We start from the raw sequence: 24,043 nt of genomic DNA on the forward strand, positions 1-24,043 counted from the left end.
AAATAGAACGGGACCTCTCCAAATGAATGAGATGACCCAGCCACTGAGAGTGAATAACTCGCCCCTCGGCTCGCTGGCGTTGACCTTACTGTTCAAGTCCTAACCTTAAACAATGACAGCTGCCGTTCTTCCTGTCCATGTGCGCCTGCAAGGCCAAGTTTATTGGTCGTAGGGTGGCGTTGCAAAATACGTTCATGAATTATTTGGTTTCTCACGAGATTCCTTCGCCAATCATGTCTGTCACGAAAAACCAGGGTCCTAGAAAACCTAAAACTTCAGTCATTTTTTATGTCTATTCAGCAATATGTACAGGACATACTGAGGATCGAAATAACAATACTCTCCAACCCCAATGGTGCAAAATACATCAAATAAATAAATGTTTAAAAATATACATACTACATACACAAGGACAGACACGAGACTGGTATTGGTGCATAGTGCAAAAAAGGAAAGTTGCAAATTACAGATTTCAGTGTTGATCTGGGGGGGGGGGGGGGGCAGAGTCCATGGCTTTCAGTGAGAAGGAGGCAGAAGGGGAACGGGGGGGGGGGGGGGGAGTTTGAGCATTCTGACAGCCTGGTGCATGAAGCTGTTTTTCAGTCTGGTGGTCCTGGCCTGGAGAATCCGCAGCCTCCTCCCTGAGGGCAGCAGGTTGAAGAGGCATTGTGGCAGGTGGGTGGGATCACCTGCAATGCAGAGGGCTTTGCGGGTGAGGCGGGTGCTTCATATGTCCTCAAGGGAGGGGAGAGTGGCACCAATGATCTCCTCGGCCGCTCTCACGATGCGCTGGAGGGACCTGCGGCAGGATGAGGTGCAAGGCGCCGTACCACACCAGGATGCAGCTGGTTAGGATGCTCTCGACAGTGCCTCTATGAAAAGTGCACATGATGGGGGCCCGGGGCTTTAGCTCTCCTCCGTTTCCTGAGAAAGTAAAGGCGCTGTTGAGCCTTCTTGGCTAGCGATGCGATGTTGGTGGTCCAGGAAAGGTCTTCTGCGACGTGCACACCCAGAAACCTGGTGCTGCTCACCCTCTCCACTGCAGCACGGTCGATGGTCAGAGGAGCATGCTGGGTGCGCTTTCTCCTGTAGTCTACTACAATCTCCTTTGTCTTCTCGATGTTCAGTGAGAGGTTGTTTTTACACCACAGGGCCAGGCGGCACACCTCGCCCCTGTAGTGTGACTCATCCCCGTTGCTGATGAGACCCACCACAGTTGTGTCATCCGCAAACTTCACAAACAGGTTGGAAGTGTGTGATTGAGTGCAGTCAGGGTGAAGAGGAGGGGGCTTAGTACACATCCTTGGGGGGGCGGGGGGCCCGTATTCACTGTGATTGTGCTGGATGTGTTTCTGCCGACCCTAACAGCCTGTGGTCTTCCGGTCAGGAAGTCCAACAGCCAGTTGCACAGTGAGGTGTTCAGCCCCAGCCGGTCCAGTTTGTGAATAAGTTGTTGGGGGATGATGGTGTTGAATGCTGAGCTAAAATCGATGAACAGCATTCTGACGTAGGGGTCTTTGGTGTCCAGGTGTGTGAGAGCTGCGTGGAAGGCAGTGGAGATGGCATCATTGGTCGAGCGTTTTGACCGATATGCAAACTGGAAGGGGTCCAGGGAGGGGGGGGAGGAGAGACTTGTCACCATTTATTGATACTTCCCCTTCACAAAAAAACAAAACGTTTCACGTTACTCTCGTAGTTCAGGTCTAGAATTGTATCCACCAATTTAAACATATCAGAGGTCTGTTAAACCTGTATCAAAAACCTTCAATTTCAAATACACCCTAGCTATATCTATTTGGGGGGGCGTGCGGCGTCTGGCCTGCAGGTGGAGTATGGACATGTTGGGAGCACACCGGATCTGCTAGGTTGTTTGGGTCTGATTGCGGGCACCTGCTCGCAATCAGGCCAATCAGGGAGTGTGTATTTTTGTACCTGCTTTGTCTTGCATGACAATGTGTTGCATGACCAGCCGTTCACCACTTCATTAAGATGGGAGTGAGTGCAACCGGAAGGTAGGAGTCGATTTCTTCGGGACCAGGATGATGGTGATGGCTTTGAAGCACGTGGGGACCACAGCCTGCCTCAGAGCGATGTTAAAAATGTCTGTAAAGACATCTGTGAGTTCCCCCGCACAGTCCCTCAACACACGACCAGGGATGTTATAAGGACCAGTGGCTTTATGACCATTGATCCTGCAGAATGATTCAATTCAATTCAATTCAATTTTATTTGTATAGCCCTTAATCACCATTACAGTCTCAAAGGGCTTAACAAGTCAAATATTTATGACACCCCCCTTTACCCAAGCTCCCACAAGGGCAAGAAAAAACTCCCTTGAAATTAGCAAGGAAGAAATCTTGAGAAGAAACGCATAGTGGGGGATCCTTCTTCCAGGGATGGTCAGGAGTGCAATGGGTGCCATAATTGACATACAGGTAAATACATGCACAAAAATGGTGATGTGGTGCTGGCCGGTTGACCATGAGGAGAGTCCAGGCATCCAGTCCAGTCACCGCAACATGCTAGAACAGACTGAATAGTGAATTAGAACGGAACAGTACATAGCGGGAATGTATACTGCATTAACAACACAAACAACCAGAGTGGTCTTCACTTCGCATTTTCACAATCGTTTTCACAATCCTATGTTCCAAATGCAAGATCGTAGAGGTGCGTTTTGAGCTTTCCTTTGAATAGCTCCACAGAGTCAGCTTCCCTGATCACTTGTGGCAGCCTATTCCATAGGAAGGGGGCTCGATAGGCAAACGCTCTCTGTCCGGCCGATTTCTTTTTAACCTTCGGCAGTGAAAGAAGGCCAGCTCCCGAAGACCGGAGGGACCGAGAAGGACTATAAGGAATGATCAGGTCCTTCAGGTAGGATGGAGAAGATCCATGCACGGCTTTATAGGTTAGCAGTAGCACCTTAAAGTCCGATCTGAAAGTTATTGGTAGCCAGTGCAGAGAGGCGAGAATAGGTGTGATATGATCAAACCTTCTCGTTCTGGTCAGCAGTCTAGCTGCAGCATTCTGTACAAGCTGTAGACTTTTTGTGGTAGATTTTGGTAGTCCCGAGAACAGTGCATTGCAATAATCCAGTCTTGATGAAACAAATGCATGAATCAGTGTCTCTGCATCCGCTGCAGATAACATTGGTCTGATTCTTGCAATGTTTCTCAGATGAAAAAAGGCAATTCTAGTTATGCTTCTAACATGTTGGTTGAAGCACAGTTGAGGGTCGAACAGGACCCCAAGATTCTTGACTGATGCACTCTGTAGGATGGCGATGATCTCCTCACACTGTCTGGGGACAGCGTCAACACCAGGTCATCAGGAGGGGGAGGGGACTCTTGTGCAGGTGTGGTGTTCTGTGCCTCGAATCGAGCGAGGAAGGTGTTCAGCTCGTTCAGCAGAGAGATGGTGCTATCGCAGGTCCGCGGTGGGGGATTGTAGTCTGTGATGATCTGTAGCCCCCGCCACAGGCTCCGTGTGTCTCCGCTGTTGCTGAAGCGGTGGGAAATCTTCTTGGAGTACTGCCTCTTTGCCTCTCTGATGCCGCGGGACAGGTTGGCCCTAGCTGTTCTCAGGCCCTCCACATCTCCTGCCGTGAAGGCAGCGTTCCGAGCCTTCGGGAGCCTGTACACCTCCCCTGTCAGCCACGGCTTCTGATTGGCCCGCACGGTGATGGTCTTCAGTTCTGTTACATCCTCAGTGCACTTGGTGATGAAGGCAGTGACAGTGTCACTGTATTCCTGGAGGTCAGTGGAGTGATTGTGGGTGGCAGCCTGCTTAAACATATTCCAATATGTGGTGTTGAAACAGTCCTTGAGTGCCTCTGCAGACTCTTCAGGCCACACACGTACCTGCTTGCAGCCGCCCTAACGGCAGGAACATATGACTCTCACCGGAGGCCATGCCTGCGGCTGGAGCTGAACCTAGATTTAATCCAGAATACATTTTTATAAATGGGTCCTCCTGTTTAGGATCCGCTTTGGGTTGTGGGGAAGAGTTTGTAAATAGTTTTATATTAATGTCTAATATAATCGGGTAATTCCTTTTAGTTGACAATAGGTGGCACCTAAAACACGTTTGCAGCCCATCCTATAACGAAAGTGTGTGCGGATTTGTGGAGTTCAATCTGTGTTGAGCTGATCTGGACCACCGTTGATTTGGAGGATCGCTGCCGTAAGAGGGTAAGGCTTCCCGGACAAGTATAATAGTATAACGTGTGTGTGTTTGTGCGCGTGTGTTTTTTTTGGTTAGTTTCCTCGTCAGGGTTCAGAAATTTTCGGAAAAACTTAAATAATGTTCTCAGAATCAACTAAAGTCAAAATGTGGGCCACATGATCTATAGACTTGTCTGATCTGAAATCTGGCAACGATGTTTGATAACATATATGTAAATCATCGAACATTATTCTATCAACCTATCAAAGCTTCAGAAGGTAGCAGAAACCTGTAACTTTCCATTCACATAGAGGGCCCTTCCCAAAAAACAACAGTTTGGTTTCGATATCTCATTCCATGAAGTCAGTGTCAGTTACAGTAATTACTCTTAAGCGTAATGCACCATTTTACCAGCAGATGGCACAACATCACACATAAACGGCACCTACTATTGTGTGTGTGTGTGTGTGTTATATAACACACACACATAACCTCAACCCAATCAGCTGGACTAGGTCCAGAGAGGTGGACGGTCAAGCTCCGCCCCTTTTGTTCTGCATTGAGCACCACTTGGCATCCCTGGCTCATAGATTGCAAAATAGAAAGTCACCCCTTTTTCCCCACACTAACTCATGGTTTCTTTTGGCCTCTCTCCCTCTCGGCCGTCAGGGCGTTGACCTGCATGTTCATTGCTACATCATGGAGGAGTTTGAGATGGCCAACAGGGATCCCAAGTTGAAGCAGCAGCGGGCCACGATGATGAGGAGGCTGGTTGGAGAGCGGTTGGCAATCATGCAGGGCAGGGTCATGCCTAAGGCAAGTTGCAAGTCCTCAACATCCTGAGGTCAAACCCCCATCTCATGGCAGCTTTCGTCAAGCAGAGAGCAGCCAGGCGGTTGCAGCAGGCCCCGACGGCTCCTCCCCCAGCAGAACAGCTGGTAGCTTCACCTGATTCTGGCTCTCCCTGATGGAGACCGTTTGTTTGGCTTTTGTTTGCTCTGGGTTTGGATTGCTTCCTGTCGATTGGGGTTGGGATTGGTTTCTTTTGCTTTACTTAACCCACACAAAGGTCCTTACCTCCATATCTACCACTCATGCAAAGCATTACAAGCCCACTGTCATTCACATATTTCATTAATTGCTAAAATACAATCTGATGTATTTATATATATATATATATATCTGTGCTGTGGGCAATACCAGGAAGAACATGGTCTCAAACTGTTAACATGGCAAAATATGCAATATTTACAATATACAAATAGAAAGTCACCCCCTTTTCCCAACACTAACTTATGGTTTCTTTCTGTGTGTTCATTGCTACATCATGGAGGAGCTAAAGATGGCTAATAGTGATGATGTGGCCACCAAGAGCCCCCAGGATCTCCAGCGTCTGAGTATCCAGCGCTGCATCCAGTCGCTGGTCCACGCCTGCCAGTGTCGCAACGCCAACTGCTCCCTGCCGTCCTGCCAGAAGATGAAGAGGGTGGTGCAGCACACCAAGGTCTGCAAGAAGAAGACCAACGCCGGCTGCCCCGTGTGCAAGCAGCTGATCACCCTGTGCTGCTACCACGCCAAGCACTGCCAGGAGAACAAGTGTCCCGTCCCCTTCTGCCTCAACATCAAGCACAAGTTTCGGAAGCACCGGCTACACCGGGCGGGGATGATGAGGTGGAGGATGGCCGCCATGCAGGGCCGGGTCATGCCGAACTCCCATCACCCTCCCGCAGCCTAACACCCCTCAGACGCCCCAGCAACCGCTCTCCAACCAGCCCCAGACCCCCAGTGCAGCGGCGCTCATGTCCCCTTCTTTCCCCGACGCTCATTGCACGTCTCCCTCATGGAGACCGTTTGTTTGGCGTTGGTTTGCCCTGGGTTGGGATTGGTTCCCGTGGATTTGGGTTGGGATCGGTTTCTGTTGCTTTACTTAACCATCACACAGTTCTTTCCCTCCATATCTACCACTCATGCAACGCATTACACGCCCGCTGTCATTCACATATTTCTTCTGTTATCCATTCATTTCTAAAATAAAATCGGATACTTTTTTGTCTTTGTCTCTAAGCCGGATGGTCTCCCTCTATTACTGTGGTTTCACTAGGTTGTAACCATATTGGTAAAGTCTGAAGGCTTCAGAATGACTCCCTCCCCATGACTATCAGAATTTAAAACTTCAGTAACAGTGTAACTGTTACTGCGACTGTTGGACACCAACTAGCGCAGCGCGATCGGCTGGGTGGCGTGAGTGGAAGGGAGGCCCAATGTATGATTATCTTAAACAAAGAGGCGTCCGTCCGCTTCAACATATTTTATTTGTTTAATATATCAATTGTAAATACAAATGTACAGTATGTATATGTATTGATAACTTACTAGTTATCAATCATCTTTGAATTTATCATCTTTGTCCTCATCTTTGAATTTACTATCGGTCAGCATGGACTACAGATATGTACAGGTCATTTGAAGATAAAAGCCAGTTGAAAAGTTGCACACTGAACTTTAAATAAACTGTGTGCAATAAAAAAAAGAAGCTAAGGGCCAGACCTCCTACCTCATGTCCCAGAGAGCCTTGTTTGATGCAGAGACAGAGCACAGACTCAGTGAGAAAATCAAGTCACTTACACAAAAGGTTTTACAGAAGAATCTCTAAAAGCAGATCATATTAAAAAAAAAAGTGAGTAGGTAAAGAGAGTCAGAGAGAAAGTAAGTGCATCTGAAAGAGAATCGCTCATATTTAACATTTAGAAAAATTCTCCTCTACCCAACAGCATCTTACCCTTATTTCGAATAATTGGCAACCATTGGGCGCATCATCTGTGGGAGGCTGTTCGGTGGAGAGGGACGAACTAGTCCAGCTCCACCTCCGGCTCAGGTCCAGCCCATCCTAAAACGAAACTGTATGCGGATGTGTGGAGTTTAATCTGTGTGAAGCTGATCCCGACCCACCTTTGATTTGGAGGATCGCTGCCGAAAGAGGGTAAGACGACACGTATAATAGTATAACAGGCGCGCGCGCGTGTGTGTGTGTGTGTGTGTGTGGTAGCGTCGTATGAGCAGCAGGTTTTTCTTTTGCTTAGTTTCTGCGTCAGCACTCAGATATTTTAGACTTGTCTGATCTTAAGTCTGGCAACGATGTTTCATAACATATACTATGTTAATTATCGAACATTCTATCAACCTAGCATAGCTTCAGAAGGTACCGGAAACCTGTAACTTTGCTTTCGATATCTCATTCCATGACGTCACAGTGTCAGCTACAGTAATTGCTCTTAAGCTTTATGCACCACTTTACCAGCAGGTGGCAGAACATCACAGATAAACGGCATCTACTATTAAACCCGTGCGTTTGTGTATCTGTTTTTTAATATTTCAAAATATTCAAAATATAATAATTGGATGCATTGGTTGGAAGTTTGCCTATGCCAACCGAGGCCACTCTCCAACGCAGGCCGGACCTTAAAGGGGTACACACATCATTTATCAAAAGTCCGTTTTGACGTGTATTTTGACACTGTATACTTTAGAAACATTGTTGATGAATACTTTGATATGTTTACTTCCGGTAAACCAGTTATAAGGCATACTTATGCAATTGTATCATACCTATCTAAATCAAACAATGTTTACTATGATTAATTCATTAGGCCATTGCCACCATGCTCGCCAAATAGAAGGACCCGGTTATCGTTGCTTGCAACTATATTAATTATTCATATTCCGGATTGGTAATGTTTACATCTCAGCCCCTGATTGCACATCATTTTCACGCTTGACATTTCTATTCCCAGGAAATAGATCCTCAAACAGTTTGGCTGTGCAGGTTGCATAGAATAACACATAAACGGCATCTACTATTAAACCAGTGTATGTGTGTGTGTTTTTGTTTGTCTCTGTCTTATGTTATGGGTTATGGGAGCAAAAAAACAAACTGTTGAAGAAAGACAGAAGCATAGTTGTGTCTAGGAGTAATGACTACAGCTATGACTCTGTGCTGTGTGCAATACCAGCAAGACCACCTTCTCAAACTGTCAACATCGTTCTGCGTGATCTTGCAAGTTCCTTCTTCCAAGTATGAAGAGCAAGTACGTTCTCCCCAAGACCACAAGTCCGTTCTTTGCATTCTCGGTATTGAGACCATGGTGGTCAACCATAGTGTTCGATTCCATCAGAAACAGTGGATTCACTGATACTTTATCACCTAAACCCTAACCATAACCTGCATACCATTACTCTCACCATAACTAGGTTGATTGGCTATAACCTACAACCCAATCAGCTGGACTATGTCCAGAGAGGTGGAGGGTCAAGCTCCGCCCCTTTTGTTCTGCATTGAGCACCACTTGGCATCCCTGGCTCATAGATTGCAAAATAGAAAGTCACCCCTTTTTCCCCACACTAACTCATGGTTTCTTTCCGCCTCACTCCCTCTCGGCCATCAGGGCGTTGACCTGCGTGTTCATTGCTACATCATGGAGGAGCATGAGATGGCCAACAGGGATCCCAAGTTGAAGCAGCAGCGGGCCACGATGATGAGGAGAAGGAGGATGGCAATCATGCAGGGCAGGGTCATGCCTAAGGTAAGTTGCAAGTCCTCAACATCCTGAGGTCAAACCCCCATCTCATGGCAGCTTTCGTCAAGCAGAGAGCAGCCAGGCGGTTGCAGCAGGCCCCGACGGCTCCTCCCCCAGCAGAACAGCTGGTAGCTTCACCTGATTCTGGCTCTCCCTGATGGAGAGCGTTTGTTTGGCTTTTGTTTGCTCTGGGTTTGGATTGCTTCCTGTCGATTGGGGTTGGGATTGGTTTCTTTTGCTTTACTTAACCCACACAAAGGTCCTTACCTCCATATCTACCACTCATGCAAAGCATTACAAGCCCACTGTCATTCACATATTTCATTAATTGCTAAAATACAATCTGATGTATTTATATATATATCTGGCTCAGGCCCAGCAGAACCAGCAGAACTACCGAGTCAACGTGAACGGCCTGCCCATCAGCCCGCAGCAGCCGCAGCGTACGGCCGGACCCATGCAAGCGCCGATGCAGATGGTACCAGGGCCCCGGGCCCCGCAGGTGATGCAACCCAACATAGCCCCAGGACAGTGGCCTGGAGGCGGGGGCCAAATGCAGGCGGCACAGCCTCAGCAACCAGGCCTGGCTCCCGGTCAGTCCCCACAACAGGCCCTGACCATGCAGAGAGCCATGATGCCCCAAGGGCAGCAGGCCCAGAGGATGCTGGTTCCTCAGCAGCCCGGTGTCCGGCCACAAACCCCGCAGAGACCCGGCAACATCGCCCCCAACGCGCTCCAGGACCTCCTCCGCACGCTCAAGTTTCCCAGCTCACCACAGCAGCAGCAGCAAGTCCTCAACATCCTCAAGTCCAACCCCCAGCTCATGGCAGCTTTCATCAAGCAGAGAACGGCCAGGTACAACGCCAACCAGCCCCAGCCGCCACAGCAAGTGGGGCAGCAGCAACAGCAGCAGCCAGCAGGCTTACCGGCCCTGCAGGCCCTGGCCATGCAGGGAGTGGCTGTGCAAAGGCCTGGAATGCCCCTGCAACAAACACAGCAGCCCGCCAACCCAGGCATGACTGCATTGGGCCCCCAGCTGTCAGCTGTCCAGCTGATAAACCCAGCTCACAACTCCAACGCGCAGATCCAGGAGCTCTACCGTCGGCAGCTTTTAAGGCAGCAGCAGCAGCAGCAGCAGCAGCAGGGAGTGATGCCTCAAGGGCACCCTGGCCAGTTCCCACCGCAAGCCCAGGGCACGGCAGCCCCCTACTCCCAGCTCCGCATCCAGCAGCAGCTGGCCATGCAGACAGGTTCAGGAGCAGCCACAGGAGCCATGGGCCAGCTCCCTCCCATGGCTCAAATCGGCCAGGCCGGCATCGGGATGGACTCCCCCCAGAACTTGCTCCATCAGCGCCTGCTCCAGCAGCAGCAGCAGCAGCAGCAGCTCCCCCAGCAGCAACAAGCCGTCCTCAAGCAGCAGATGGGCTCGCCGGGCGCCATGAGCCCCCAGTCACACCTGCAGCCCCAGGGCGGCGCCCACCTGCCCGGGCCACCCGCCCTGGCCAACACGCTCGGTAACCAGGTTCGATCCCCGGTGTCCGCCCAGTCCCCGTGTCCCGCCTCGCAACAGCCACCGCTACATTCCAGCCCCCTGCAGCAGCCCCAGCCCTCCCCCCAACACGCAGGGTCCCCCCGGCCGGGCCTCGGAGGGCCCCTGGAGCCGGGACACATGGGGGCCCCGGAGCAGAGCGCCATGCTGCCGCAGCTCAACACCCCCGCCAGGGGGGGGCTCGGCGGGGACTTGGGGTCGGGGGGAGACGCGACCGGGGACACTTTAGAGAAGTTTGTGGAGGGGTTGTAGCAGCACCGAGTTGTGTGCCATTTGTTCCCCGTCCTGCATCCTGGACTCTCCGTCTGTCAGAGGGCTCTGTTCGTCTTTCTAAAGTTGAGAACACTTTTTGTACCGACGTGTAAAAAGTTGAAACAGTTGTACACGGGATACGTTGGGGGGTGGGGGGGGGGGAGAGATGATGAGAAACCAATATCAACATTTCTTAAAATGTTTAGGGATTTGCAAATGGGGTTCTTAAAATCAGTTGAATCACAAAGAATATATATATATATTTTTGGTTGAGACCAAATGTGCTCGATATTTGTTCTATTTTGGTTTTGTTTTGGTATGCTTTCATGCCTTTCTCATGTATTTTTTTTAAGAAAAAAAATGCGCAAACTGCAATTAATGTTATTCATACATTTTTATTTTGTACCTTTTGGGAAAAAAAGTACAGTTTTTGTGTTTGAAACTGTAAAATGATTTGTTTTTGTTATGGGCCAGGTTCTCTTTAAACTCATTCCTGGTCATTGCAGCCTTGTGTCTCTAGCTCTCTGCCGGACGACGCGTGATGCAGGAAGGAAGAATTCCCCCTTTTCTTGTTGTGTCTGAGCAGCACTCGCTCATAATACTGAAATAGGAAATGGACAAAGTCAGTTAATTTTTTTTTGTTACACAAGGACATGTATGCAGGCGCACATGATGACACTGACGCAGACTCCAAGCCCCGACACGGTGATGCCACTTCGCAAGCTGAAAACAAACTGATTGTTGTCCGCAACGTCGGCGGCTTGGGGAGCAGATCATTCATTGTGTGGGTGAACATGATTGCTTTAATGTGGGGGCGTGGGGGGGAACGTGCGTTGTTTTGTTTTTTTTGTCACTAAAATGTAAATTGTAAAGAGCTCGAAAAAAGACCAGCCCTCTAAGCTGAGATGGAATGGCTGTCTGACAGTGTCCCGATTAGTTATCACACCAAGATGTGAGCGGGTTTGGAGATGAACGCGGACAACCGGAAAGTTATCAACCCTTATTCCTCTCCCACGAAAAACTTGAATTGGGGGATAAGCTTTTCTCCTATTGTAAATCATGCAAGTTACTAAGCAAAATACTATAAATATAAGGAAGAGAGAATGAAATCACTGTATAGACTGGTTAAAGACTCATTTCTTACTTGTATACCATATTGTTAAATAAACTGTGCAACAGAAAAAAACAACTTGTAAGTAAGCAGCTTTAACTGAACGGCCCACTATGGGGACCTTGGAGTTTGAGCCGTAGGTACATCATACTGGCCAGAGCACATTCTTGTTCAGATGGGGTCAAATGCTTGAGTTGCACACCTATATCTTTATTTCTGCATGATCAGTGGTGCAGGAAGATAACGTTTGAGTGGCAAATAGAAACAATAAGGCTTATAATGTTTGTGGTGGAGAGCTGTGTCGCATGGACCCCCTCAGTTGACTCTGATTAAGCAAACTACGGATCTTGTGAGATAAGGACTGCATATTCGGCAACCCCGAATGACAGTCGAACCCCTGAGTTAATTATAAGACAGTGGAGGAAAAATGTATTGCATTCTAATTGTTTATATCTAACCAGGTAGCTGACCCAAACTCGTCAATAATACATCCTTAATAATAACTCCAATGAAATAGAACGGGACCTCTCCAAATGAATGAGATGACCCAGCCACTGAGAGTGAATAACTCGCCCCTCGGCTCGCTGGCGTTGACCTTACTGTTCAAGTCCTAACCTTAAACAATGACAGCTGCCGTTCATCCTGTCCATGTGCGCCTGCAAGGCCAAGTTTATTGGTCGTAGGGTGGCGTTGCAAAATACGTTCATGAATTATTTGGTTTCTCACGAGATTCCTTCGCCAATCATGTCTGTCACGAAAAACCAGGGTCCTAGAAAACCTAAAACTTCAGTCATTTTTTATGTCTATTCAGCAATATGTACAGGACATACTGAGGATCGAAATAACAATACTCTCCAACCCCAATGGTGCAAAATACATCAAATAAATAAATGTTTAAAAATATACATAGTACATACACAAGGACAGACACGAGACTGGTATTGGTGCATAGTGCAAAAAAGGAAAGTTGCAAATTACAGATTTCAGTGTTGATCTGGGGGGGGGGGGGCAGAGTCCATGGCTTTCAGTGAGAAGGAGGCAGAAGGGGAACGGGGGGGGGGGGGGGGGAGTTTGAGCATTCTGACAGCCTGGTGCATGAAGCTGTTTTTCAGTCTGGTGGTCCTGGCCTGGAGAATCCGCAGCCTCCTCCCTGAGGGCAGCAGGTTGAAGAGGCATTGTGGCAGGTGGGTGGGATCACCTGCAATGCAGAGGGCTTTGCGGGTGAGGCGGGTGCTTCATATGTCCTCAAGGGAGGGGAGAGTGGCACCAATGATCTCCTCGGCCGCTCTCACGATGCGCTGGAGGGACCTGCGGCAGGATGAGGTGCAAGGCGCCGTACCACACCGGGATGCAGCTGGTTAGGATGCTCTCGACAGTGCCTCTATGAAAAGTGCACATGATGGGGGCCCGGGGCTTTAGCTCTCCTCCGTTTCCTGAGAAAGTAAAGGCGCTGTTGAGCCTTCTTGGCTAGCGATGCGATGTTGGTGGTCCAGGAAAGGTCTTCTGCGACGTGCACACCCAGAAACCTGGTGCTGCTCGCCCTCTCCACTGCAGCACGGTCGATGGTCAGAGGAGCATGCTGGGTGCGCTTTCTCCTGTAGTCTACTACAATCTCCTTTGTCTTCTCGATGTTCAGAGAGAGGTTGTTGTTTTTACACCACAGGGCCAGGCGGCACACCTCGCCCCTGTAGTGTGACTCATCCCCGTTGCTGATGAGACCCACCACAGTTGTGTCATCCGCAAACTTCACAAACAGGTTGGAAATGTGTGATTGAGTGCAGTCAGGGTGAAGAGGAGGGGGCTTAGTACACATCCTTGGGGGGGCGGGGGGCCCGTATTCACTGTGATTGTGCTGGATGTGTTTCTGCCGACCCTAACAGCCTGTGGTCTTCCGGTCAGGAAGTTCAACAGCCAGTTGCACAGTGAGGTGTTCAGCCCCAGCCGGTCCAGTTTGTGAATAAGTTGTTGGGGGATGATGGTGTTGAATGCTGAGCTAAAATCGATGAACAGCATTCTGACGTAGGGGTCTTTGGTGTCCAAGTGTGTGAGAGCTGCGTGGAAGGCAGTGGAGATGGCATCATTGGTCGAGCGTTTTGACCGATATGCAAACTGGAAGGGGTCCAGGGAGGGGGGGAGGAGAGACTTGTCACCATTTATTGATACTTCCCCTTCACAAAAAACAAAACGTTTCACGTTACTCTCGTAGTTCAGGTCTAGAATTGTATCCACCAATTTAAACATATCAGAGGTCTGTTAAACCTGTATCAAAAACCTTCAATTTCAAATACACCCTAGCTATATCTATTTGGGGGGGCGTGCGGCGTCTGGCCTGCAGGTGGAGTATGGACATGTTGGGAGCACACCGGATCTGCTAGGTTGTTTGGGTCTGATTGCGGGCACCTGCTCGCAATCAGGCCAATCAGGGAGTGTGTATTTTTGTACCTGCTTTGTCTTGCATGACAATGTGTTGCATGACCAGCCGTTCACCACTTCATTAAGATGGGAGTGAGTGCAACCGGACGGTAGGAGTCGATTTCTTCGGGACCAGGATGATGGTGATGGCTTTGAAGCACGTGGGGACCACAGCCTGCCTCAGCGCGATGTTAAAAATGTCTGTAAAGACATCTGTGAGTTCCCCCGCACAGTCCCTCAACACACGACCAGGGATGTTATGAGGACCAGTGGCTTTATGACCATTGATCCTGCAGAATGATCTCCTCACACTGTCTGGGGACAGCGTCAACACCAGGTCATCAGGAGGGGGAGGGGACTCTTGTGCAGGTGTGGTGTTCTGTGCCTCGAATCGAGCGAGGAAGGTGTTCAGCTCGTGCAGCAGAGAGATGGTGCTATCGCAGGTCCGCGGTGGGGGATTGTAGTCTGTGATGATCTGTAGCCCCCGCCACAGGCTCCGTGTGTCTCCGCTGTTGCTGAAGCGGTGGGAAATCTTCTTGGAGTACTGCCTCTTTGCCTCTCTGATGCCGCGGGACAGGTTGGCCCTAGCTGTTCTCAGGCCCTCCACATCTCCTGCCGTGAAGGCAGCGTTCCGAGCCTTCGGGAGCCTGTACACCTCCCCTGTCAGCCACGGCTTCTGATTGGTCCGTACGGTGATGGTCTTCAGTTCTGTTACATCCTCAGTGCACTTGGTGATGAAGGCAGTGACAGTGTCACTGTATTCCTGGAGGTCAGTGGAGTGATTGTGGGTGGCAGCCTGCTTAAACATATTCCAATATGTGGTGTTGAAACAGTCCTTGAGTGCCTCTGCAGACTCCTCAGGCCACACACGTACCTGCTTGCAGCCGCCTTAACGGCAGGTACATATGACTCTCACCGGAGGCCATGCCTGCGGCTGGAGCTGAACCTAGATTTAATCCAGAATACATTTTTATAAATGGGTCCTCCTGTTTAGGATCCGCTTTGGGTTGTGGGGAAGAGTTTGTAAATAGTTTTATATTAATGTCTAATATAATCGGGTAATTCCTTTTAGTTGACAATAGGTGGCACCTAAAACACGTTTGCAGCCCATCCTATAACGAAAGTGTGTGCGGATTTGTGGAGTTCAATCTGTGTTGAGCTGATCTGGACCACCGTTGATTTGGAGGATCGCTGCCGTAAGAGGGTAAGGCTTCCCGGACAAGTATAATAGTATAACGTGTGTGCGTTTGGTTCAGATATTTTCGGAAAAACTTAAATAATGTTCTCAGAATCAACTAAAGTCAAAATGTGGGCCACATGATCTATAGACTTGTCTGATCTGAAATCTGGCAACGATGTTTGATAACATATATGTAAATCATCGAACATTATTCTATCAACCTATCAAAGCTTCAGAAGGTAGCAGAAACCTGTAACTTTCCATTCACATAGAGGTCCCCTCCCAAAAAACAACAGTTTGGTTTCGATATCTCATTCCATGAAGTCACAGTGTCAGTTACAGTAATTACTCTTAAGCGTAATGCACCATTTTACCAGCAGATGGCACAACATCACACATAAACGGCATCTACTATTGTGTGTGTGTGTGTGTGTGTGTGTGTGTGTGTGTGTGTGTGTGTGTGTGTGTGTGTGTGTGTTATATAACACACACACATAACCTCAACCCAATCAGCTGGACTAGGTCCAGAGAGGTGGACGGTCAAGCTCCGCCCCTTTTGTTCTGCATTGAGCACCACTTGGCATCCCTGGCTCATAGATTGCAAAATAGAAAGTCACCCCTTTTTCCCCACACTAACTCATGGTTTCTTTTGGCCTCTCTCCCTCTCGGCCGTCAGGACGTTGACCTGCGTGTTCATTGCTACATCATGGAGGAGCATGAGATGGCCAACAGGGATCCCAAGTTGAAGCAGCAGCGGGCCACGATGATGAGGAGAAGGAGGATGGCAATCATGCAGGGCAGGGTCATGCCTAAGGCAAGTTGCAAGTCCTCAACATCCTGAGGTCAAACCCCCATCTCATGGCAGCTTTCGTCAAGCAGAGAGCAGCCAGGCGGTTGCAGCAGGCCCCGACGGCTCCTCCCCCAGCAGAACAGCTGGTAGCTTCACCTGATTCTGGCTCTCCCTGATGGAGACCGTTTGTTTGGCTTTTGTTTGCTCTGGGTTTGGATTGCTTCCTGTCGATTGGGGTTGGGATTGGTTTCTTTTGCTTTACTTAACCCACACAAAGGTCCTTACCTCCATATCTACCACTCATGCAAAGCATTACAAGCCCACTGTCATTCACATATTTCATTAATTGCTAAAATACAATCTGATGTATTTATATATATATATATATATCTGTGCTGTGGGCAATACCAGGAAGAACATGGTCTCAAACTGTTAACATGGCAAAATATGCAATATTTACAATATACAAATAGAAAGTCACCCCCTTTTCCCAACACTAACTTATGGTTTCTTTCTGTGTGTTCATTGCTACATCATGGAGGAGCTTAAGATGGCTAATAGTGATGATGTGGCCACCAAGAGCCCCCAGGATCTCCAGCGTCTGAGTATCCAGCGCTGCATCCAGTCGCTGGTCCACGCCTGCCAGTGTCGCAACGCCAACTGCTCCCTGCCGTCCTGCCAGAAGATGAAGAGGGTGGTGCAGCACACCAAGGTCTGCAAGAAGAAGACCAACGCCGGCTGCCCCGTGTGCAAGCAGCTGATCGCCCTGTGCTGCTACCACGCCAAGCACTGCCAGGAGAACAAGTGTCCCGTCCCCTTCTGCCTCAACATCAAGCACAAGTTTCGGCAGCAGCAGCTGCAGCAACTTGTGCCGAACTCCCATCACCCTCCCGCAGCCTAACACCCCTCAGACGCCCCAGCAACCGCTCTCCAACCAGCCCCAGACCCCCAGTGCAGCGGCGCTCATGTCCCCTTCTTTCCCCGACGCTCATTGCACGTCTCCCTCATGGAGACCGTTTGTTTGGCGTTGGTTTGCCCTGGGTTGGGATTGGTTCCCGTGGATTTGGGTTGGGATCGGTTTCTGTTGCTTTACTTAACCATCACACAGTTCTTTCCCTCCATATCTACCACTCATGCAACGCATTACACGCCCGCTGTCATTCACATATTTCTTCTGTTATCCATTCATTTCTAAAATAAAATGGGATACTTTTTTGTCTTTGTCTCTAAGCCGGATGGTCTCCCTCTATTACTGTGGTTTCACTAGGTTGTAACCATATTGGTAAAGTCTGAAGGCTTCAGAATGACTCCCTCCCCATGACTATCAGAATTTAAAACTTCAGTAACAGTGTAACTGTTACTGCGACTGTTGGACACCAACTAGCGCAGCGTGATCGGCTGGGTGGCGTGAGTGGAAGGGAGGCCCAATGTATGATTATCTTAAACAAAGAGGCGTCCGTCCGCTTCAACATATTTTATTTGTTTAATATATCAATTGTAAATACAAATGTACAGTATGTATATGTATTGATAACTTACTAGTTATCAATCATCTTTGAATTTATCATCTTTGTCCTCATCTTTGAATTTACTATCGGTCAGCATGGACTACAGATATGTACAGGTCATTTGAAGATAAAAGCCAGTTGAAAAGTTGCACACTGAACTTTAAATAAACTGTGTGCAATAAAAAAAAGAAGCTAAGGGCCAGACCTCCTACCTCATGTCCCAGAGAGCCTTGTTTGATGCAGAGACAGAGCACAGACTCAGTGAGAAAATCAAGTCACTTACACAAAAGGTTTTACAGAAGAATCTCTAAAAGCAGATCATATTAAAAAAAAAAGTGAGTAGGTAAAGAGAGTCAGAGAGAAAGTAGGTGCATCTGAAAGAGAAGCGCTCATATTTAACATTTAGAAAAATTCTCCTCTACCCAACAGCATCTTACCCTTATTTCGAATAATTGGCGACCATTGGGCGCATCATCTGTGGGAGGCTGTTCGGTGGAGAGGGACGAACTAGGCCAGCTCCACCTCCGGCTCAGGTCCAGCCCATCCTAAAACGAAACTGTATGCGGATGTGTGGAGTTTAATCTGTGTGAAGCTGATCTCGACCCACCGTTGATTTGGAGGATCGCTGCCGAAAGAGGGTAAGACGACACGTATAATAGTATAACAGGCGCGCGCGCGTGTGTGTGTGTGTGTGTGTGTGTGGTAGCGTCGTATGAGCAGCAGGTTTTTCTTTTGCTTAGTTTCTGCGTCAGCACTCAGATATTTTAGACTTGTCTGATCTTAAGTCTGGCAACGATGTTTCATAACATATACTATGTTAATTATCGAACATTCTATCAACCTAGCATAGCTTCAGAAGGTACCGGAAACCTGTAACTTTGCTTTCGATATCTCATTCCATGACGTCACAGTGTCAGCTACAGTAATTGCTCTTAAGCTTAATGCACCACTTTACCAGCAGGTGGCAGAACATCACAGATAAACGGCATCTACTATTAAACCCGTGCGTTTGTGTATCTGTTTTTTAATATTTCAAAATATTCAAAATATAATAATTGGATGCATTGGTTGGAAGTTTGCCTATGCCAACCGAGGCCACTCTCCAACGCAGGCCGGACCTTAAAGGGGTACACACATCATTTCTCAAAAGTCCGTTTTGACGTGTATTTTGACACTGTATACTTTAGAAACATTGTTGATGAATACTTTGATATGTTTACTTCCGGTAAACCAGTTATAAGGCATACTTATGCAATTGTATCATACCTATCTAAATCAAACAATGTTTACTATGATGAATTCATTAGGCCATTGCAACCATGCTCGCCAAATAGAAGGACCCGGTTATCGTTGCTTGCAACTATATTAATTATTCATATTCCGGATTGGTAATGTTTACATCTCAGCCCCTGATTGCACATCATTTTCACGCTTGACATTTCTATTCCCAGGAAATAGATCCTCAAACAGTTTGGCTGTGCAGGTTGCATAGAATAACACATAAACGGCATCTACTATTAAACCAGTGTATGTGTGTGTGTTTTTGTTTGTCTCTGTCTTATGTTATGGGTTATGGGAGCAAAAAAACAAACTGTTGAAGAAAGACAGAAGCATAGTTGTGTCTAGGAGTAATGACTACAGCTATGACTCTGTGCTGTGTGCAATACCAGCAAGACCACCTTCTCAAACTGTCAACATCGTTCTGCGTGATCTTGCAAGTTCCTTCTTCCAAGTATGAAGAGCAAGTACGTTCTCCCCAAGACCACAAGTCCGTTCTTTGCATTCTCTGTATTGAGACCATGGTGGTCAACCATAGTGTTCGATTCCATCAGAAACAGTGGATTCACTGATACTTTATCACCTAAACCCTAACCATAACCTGCATACCATTACTCTCACCATAACTAGGTTGATTGGCTATAACCTACAACCCAATCAGCTGGACTATGTCCAGAGAGGTGGAGGGTCAAGCTCCGCCCCTTTTGTTCTGCATTGAGCACCACTTGGCATCCCTGGCTCATAGATAGATAGATGCAAAATAGAAAGTCACCCCTTTTTCCCCACACTAACTCATGGTTTCTTTCCGCCTCACTCCCTCTCGGCCATCAGGGCGTTGACCTGCGTGTTCATTGCTACATCATGGAGGAGCATGAGATGGCCAACAGGGATCCCAAGTTGAAGCAGCAGCGGGCCACGATGATGAGGAGAAGGAGGATGGCAATCATGCAGGGCAGGGTCATGCCTAAGGTAAGTTGCAAGTCCTCAACATCCTGAGGTCAAACCCCCATCTCATGGCAGCTTTCGTCAAGCAGAGAGCAGCCAGGCGGTTGCAGCAGGCCCCGACGGCTCCTCCCCCAGCAGAACAGCTGGTAGCTTCACCTGATTCTGGCTCTCCCTGATGGAGACCGTTTGTTTGGCTTTTGTTTGCTCTGGGTTTGGATTGCTTCCTGTCGATTGGGGTTGGGATTGGTTTCTTTTGCTTTACTTAACCCACACAAAGGTCCTTACCTCCATATCTACCACTCATGCAAAGCATTACAAGCCCACTGTCATTCACATATTTCATTAATTGCTAAAATACAATCTGATGTATTTATATATATATCTGGCTCAGGCCCAGCAGAACCAGCAGAACTACCGAGTCAACGTGAACGGCCTGCCCATCAGCCCGCAGCAGCCGCAGCGTACGGCCGGACCCATGCAAGCGCCGATGCAGATGGTACCAGGGCCCCGGGCCCCGCAGGTGATGCAACCCAACATAGCCCCAGGACAGTGGCCTGGAGGCGGGGGCCAAATGCAGGGGGCACAGCCTCAGCAACCAGGCCTGGCTCCCGGTCAGTCCCCACAACAGGCCCTGACCATGCAGAGAGCCATGATGCCCCAAGGGCAGCAGGCCCAGAGGATGCTGGTTCCTCAGCAGCCCGGTGTCCGGCCACAAACCCCGCAGAGACCCGGCAACATCGCCCCCAACGCGCTCCAGGACCTCCTCCGCACGCTCAAGTCTCCCAGCTCACCACAGCAGCAGCAGCAAGTCCTCAACATCCTCAAGTCCAACCCCCAGCTCATGGCAGCTTTCATCAAGCAGAGAACGGCCAGGTACAACGCCAACCAGCCCCAGCCGCCACAGCAAGTGGGGCAGCAGCAACAGCAGCAGCCAGCAGGCTTACCGGCCCTGCAGGCCCTGGCCATGCAGGGAGTGGCTGTGCAAAGGCCTGGAATGCCCCTGCAACAAACACAGCAGCCCGCCAACCCAGGCATGACTGCATTGGGCCCCCAGGGACAGCTGATAAACCCAGCTCACAACTCCAACGCGCAGATCCAGGAGCTCTACCGTCGGCAGCTTTTAAGGCAGCAGCAGCAGCAGCAGCAGCAGCAGGGAGTGATGCCTCAAGGGCACCCTGGCCAGTTCCCACCGCAAGCCCAGGGCACGGCAGCCCCCTACTCCCAGCTCCGCATCCAGCAGCAGCTGGCCATGCAGACAGGTTCAGGAGCAGCCACAGGAGCCATGGGCCAGCTCCCTCCCATGGCTCAAATCGGCCAGGCCGGCATCGGGATGGACTCCCCCCAGAACTTGCTCCATCAGCGCCTGCTCCAGCAGCAGCAGCAGCAGCAGCAGCAGCTCCCCCAGCAGCAACAAGCCGTCCTCAAGCAGCAGATGGGCTCGCCGGGCGCCATGAGCCCCCAGTCACACCTGCAGCCCCAGGGCGGCGCCCACCTGCCCGGGCCACCCGCCCTGGCCAACACGCTCGGTAACCAGGTTCGATCCCCGGTGTCCGCCCAGTCCCCGTGTCCCACCTCGCAACAGCCACCGCTACATTCCAGCCCCCTGCAGCAGCCCCAGCCCTCCCCCCAACACGCAGGGTCCCCCCGGCCGGGCCTCGGAGGGCCCCTGGAGCCGGGACACATGGGGGCCCCGGAGCAGAGCGCCATGCTGCCGCAGCTCAACACCCCCGCCAGGGGGGGGCTCGGCGGGGACTTGGGGTCGGGGGGAGACGCGACCGGGGACACTTTAGAGAAGTTTGTGGAGGGGTTGTAGCAGCACCGAGTTGTGTGCCATTTGTTCCCCGTCCTGCACCCTGGACTCTCCGTCTGTCAGAGGGCTCTGTTCGTCTTTCTAAAGTTGAGAACACTTTTTGTACTGACGTGTAAAAAGTTGAAACAGTTGTACACGGGATACGTTGGGGGGTGGGGGGGGGGAGAGATGATGAGAAACCAATATCAACATTTCTTAAAATGTTGAGGGATTTGCAAATAAAACTTAAAATCAGTTGAATCACAAAGAATATATATATATATTTTTGGTTGAGACCAAATGTGCTCGATATTTGTTCTATTTTGGTTTTGTTTTGGTATGCTTTCATGCCTTTCTCATGTATTTTTTTTAAGAAAAAAAATGCGCAAACTGCAATTAATGTTATTCATACGTTTTTATTTTGTACCTTTTGGGAAAAAAAGTACCGTTTTTGTGTTTGAAACTGTAAAATGATTTGTTTTTGTTATGGGCCAGGTTCTCTTTAAACTCATTCCTGGTCATTGCAGCCTTGTGTCTCTAGCTCTCTGCCGGACGACGCGTGGTGCAGGAAGGAAGAATTCCCCCTTTTCTTGTTGTGTCTGAGCAGCACTCGCTCATAATACTGAAATAGGAAATGGACAAAGTCAGTTTATTTTTTTTTGTTACACAAGGACATGTATGCAGGCGCACATGATGACACTGACGCAGACTCCAAGCCCCGACACGGTGATGCCACTTCGCAAGCTGAAAACAAACTGATTGTTGTCCGCAACGTCGGCGGCTTGGGGAACAGATCATTCATTGTGTGGGTGAACATGATTGCTTTAATGTGGGGGCGTGGGGGGGAACGTGCGTTGTTTTGTTTTTTTTGTCACTAAAATGTAAATTGTAAAGAGCTCGAAAAAAGACCAGCCCTCTAAGCTGAGATGGAATGGCTGTCTGTTTGGAGATGAACGCGGACAAACGGAAAGTTATCAACCCTTATTCCTCTCCCACGAAAAACTTGAATTGGGGGATAAGCTTTTCTCCTATTGTAAATCATGCAAGTTATTAAGCAAAATACTATAAATATAAGGAAGAGAGAATGAAATCACTGTATAGACTGGTTAAAGACTCATTTCTTACTTGTATACCATATTGTTAAATAAACTGTGCAACAGAAAAAAACAACTTGTAAGTAAGCAGCTTTAACTGAACGGCCCACTATGGGGACCTTGGAGTTTGAGCCGTAGGTACATCATACTGGCCAGAGCACATTCTTGTTCAGATGGGGTCAAATGCTTGAGTTGCACACCTTTATCTTCATTTCTGCATGATCAGTGGTGCAGGAAGATAACGTTTGAGTGGCAAATAGAAACAATAAGGCTTATAATGTTTGTGGTGGAGAGCTGTGTCGCATGGACCCCCTCAGTTGACTCTGATTAAGCAAACTACGGATCTTGTGAGATAAGGACTGCATATTCGGCAACCCCGAATGACAGTCGAACCCCTGAGTTAATTATAAGACAGTGGAGGAAAAATGTATTGCATTCTAGTTGTTTATATCTAACCAGGTAGCTGACCCAAACTCGTCAATAATACATCCTTAATAATAACTCCAATGAAATAGAACGGGACCTCTCCAAATGAATGAGATGACCCAGCCACTGAGAGTGAATAACTCGCCCCTCGGCTCGCTGGCGTTGACCTTACTGTTCAAGTCCTAACCTTAAACAATGACAGCTGCCGTTCATCCTGTCCATGTGCGCCTGCAAGGCCAAGTTTATTGGTCGTAGGGTGGCGTTGCAAAATACGTTCATGAATTATTTGGTTTCTCACGAGATTCCTTCGCCAATCATGTCTGTCACGAAAAACCAGGGTCCTAGAAAACCTAAAACTTCAGTCATTTTTTATGTCTATTCAGCAATATGTACAGGACATACTGAGGATCGAAATAACAATACTCTCCAACCCCAATGGTGCAAAATACATCAAATAAATAAATGTTTAAAAATATACATAGTACATACACAAGGACAGACACGAGACTGGTATTGGTGCATAGTGCAAAAAAGGAAAGTTGCAAATTACAGATTTCAGTGTTGATTGGGGGGGGGGGGGGCAGAGTCCATGGCTTTCAGTGAGAAGGAGGCAGAAGGGGAACGGTGGGGGGGGGGGCAGAGTGGGGAGGGAGTTTGAGCATTCTGACAGCCTGGTGCATGAAGCTGTTTTTCAGTCTGGTGGTCCTGGCCTGGAGTATCCGCAGCCTCCTCCCTGAGGGCAGCAGGTTGAAGAGGCATTGTGGCAGGTGGGTGGGATCACCTGCAATGCAGAGGGCTTTGCGGGTGAGGCGGGTGCTTCATATGTCCTCAAGGGAGGGGAGAGTGGCACCAATGATCTCCTCGGCCGCTCTCACGATGCGCTGGAGGGACCTGCGGCAGGATGAGGTGCAAGGCGCCGTACCACACCGGGATGCAGCTGGTTAGGATGCTCTCGACAGTGCCTCTATGAA

The 24,043-nt window shown here is 49.0% G+C and overlaps 3 protein-coding genes across 5 annotated transcripts; all 3 read left to right on the plus strand.

Annotated features, from left to right (window-relative positions):
* The first annotated feature begins 7,050 nt into the window (after positions 1-7,050).
* LOC307070747 (histone lysine acetyltransferase CREBBP-like) lies at positions 7,051-11,716 on the plus strand. Of its 2 annotated transcripts, XR_013811574.1 has the most exons (4): positions 7,051-7,144; positions 8,607-8,744; positions 9,112-10,607; positions 11,046-11,716. XR_013811574.1 is itself a non-coding variant. In XM_079729367.1 (3 exons), exons 2-3 carry the CDS (start codon positions 8,637-8,639, stop codon positions 10,537-10,539), a joined length of 1,536 nt encoding a protein of 511 aa, XP_079585493.1. In that variant the 5' UTR covers positions 7,051-7,144; positions 8,607-8,636; the 3' UTR covers positions 10,540-11,716. The 2 variants fall into 2 exon arrangements, 1 of the variants encoding a protein (XP_079585493.1); XM_079729367.1 differs by having other exon boundaries at positions 9,112-11,716.
* Positions 11,717-15,972: 4,256 nt separating this feature from the next.
* LOC307070753 (histone lysine acetyltransferase CREBBP-like) lies at positions 15,973-17,262 on the plus strand. 2 transcript variants are annotated; one of them, XM_079729376.1, is made up of 2 exons: positions 15,973-16,178; positions 16,574-17,262. In XM_079729376.1, exons 1-2 carry the CDS (start codon positions 16,101-16,103, stop codon positions 16,931-16,933), a joined length of 438 nt encoding a protein of 145 aa, XP_079585502.1. In that variant the 5' UTR covers positions 15,973-16,100; the 3' UTR covers positions 16,934-17,262. The 2 variants fall into 2 exon arrangements, with proteins under 2 accessions (XP_079585502.1, XP_079585503.1); XM_079729377.1 differs by having other exon boundaries at positions 16,577-17,262.
* Positions 17,263-18,091: 829 nt separating this feature from the next.
* LOC307070748 (histone lysine acetyltransferase CREBBP-like) lies at positions 18,092-22,710 on the plus strand. Its single transcript, XM_079729368.1, has 3 exons — positions 18,092-18,178; positions 19,650-19,787; positions 20,155-22,710. The coding sequence occupies exons 2-3, from the start codon at positions 19,680-19,682 to the stop codon at positions 21,574-21,576; spliced, it is 1,530 nt and encodes a 509-aa protein (XP_079585494.1). The 5' UTR covers positions 18,092-18,178; positions 19,650-19,679; the 3' UTR covers positions 21,577-22,710.
* Positions 22,711-24,043: the final 1,333 nt, after the last annotated feature.

The sequence above is a fragment of the Pollachius pollachius genome, assembly GCF_949987615.1.
Source record: "Pollachius pollachius genome assembly, chromosome: 2".
NCBI lineage: Eukaryota > Metazoa > Chordata > Actinopteri > Gadiformes > Gadidae > Pollachius > Pollachius pollachius.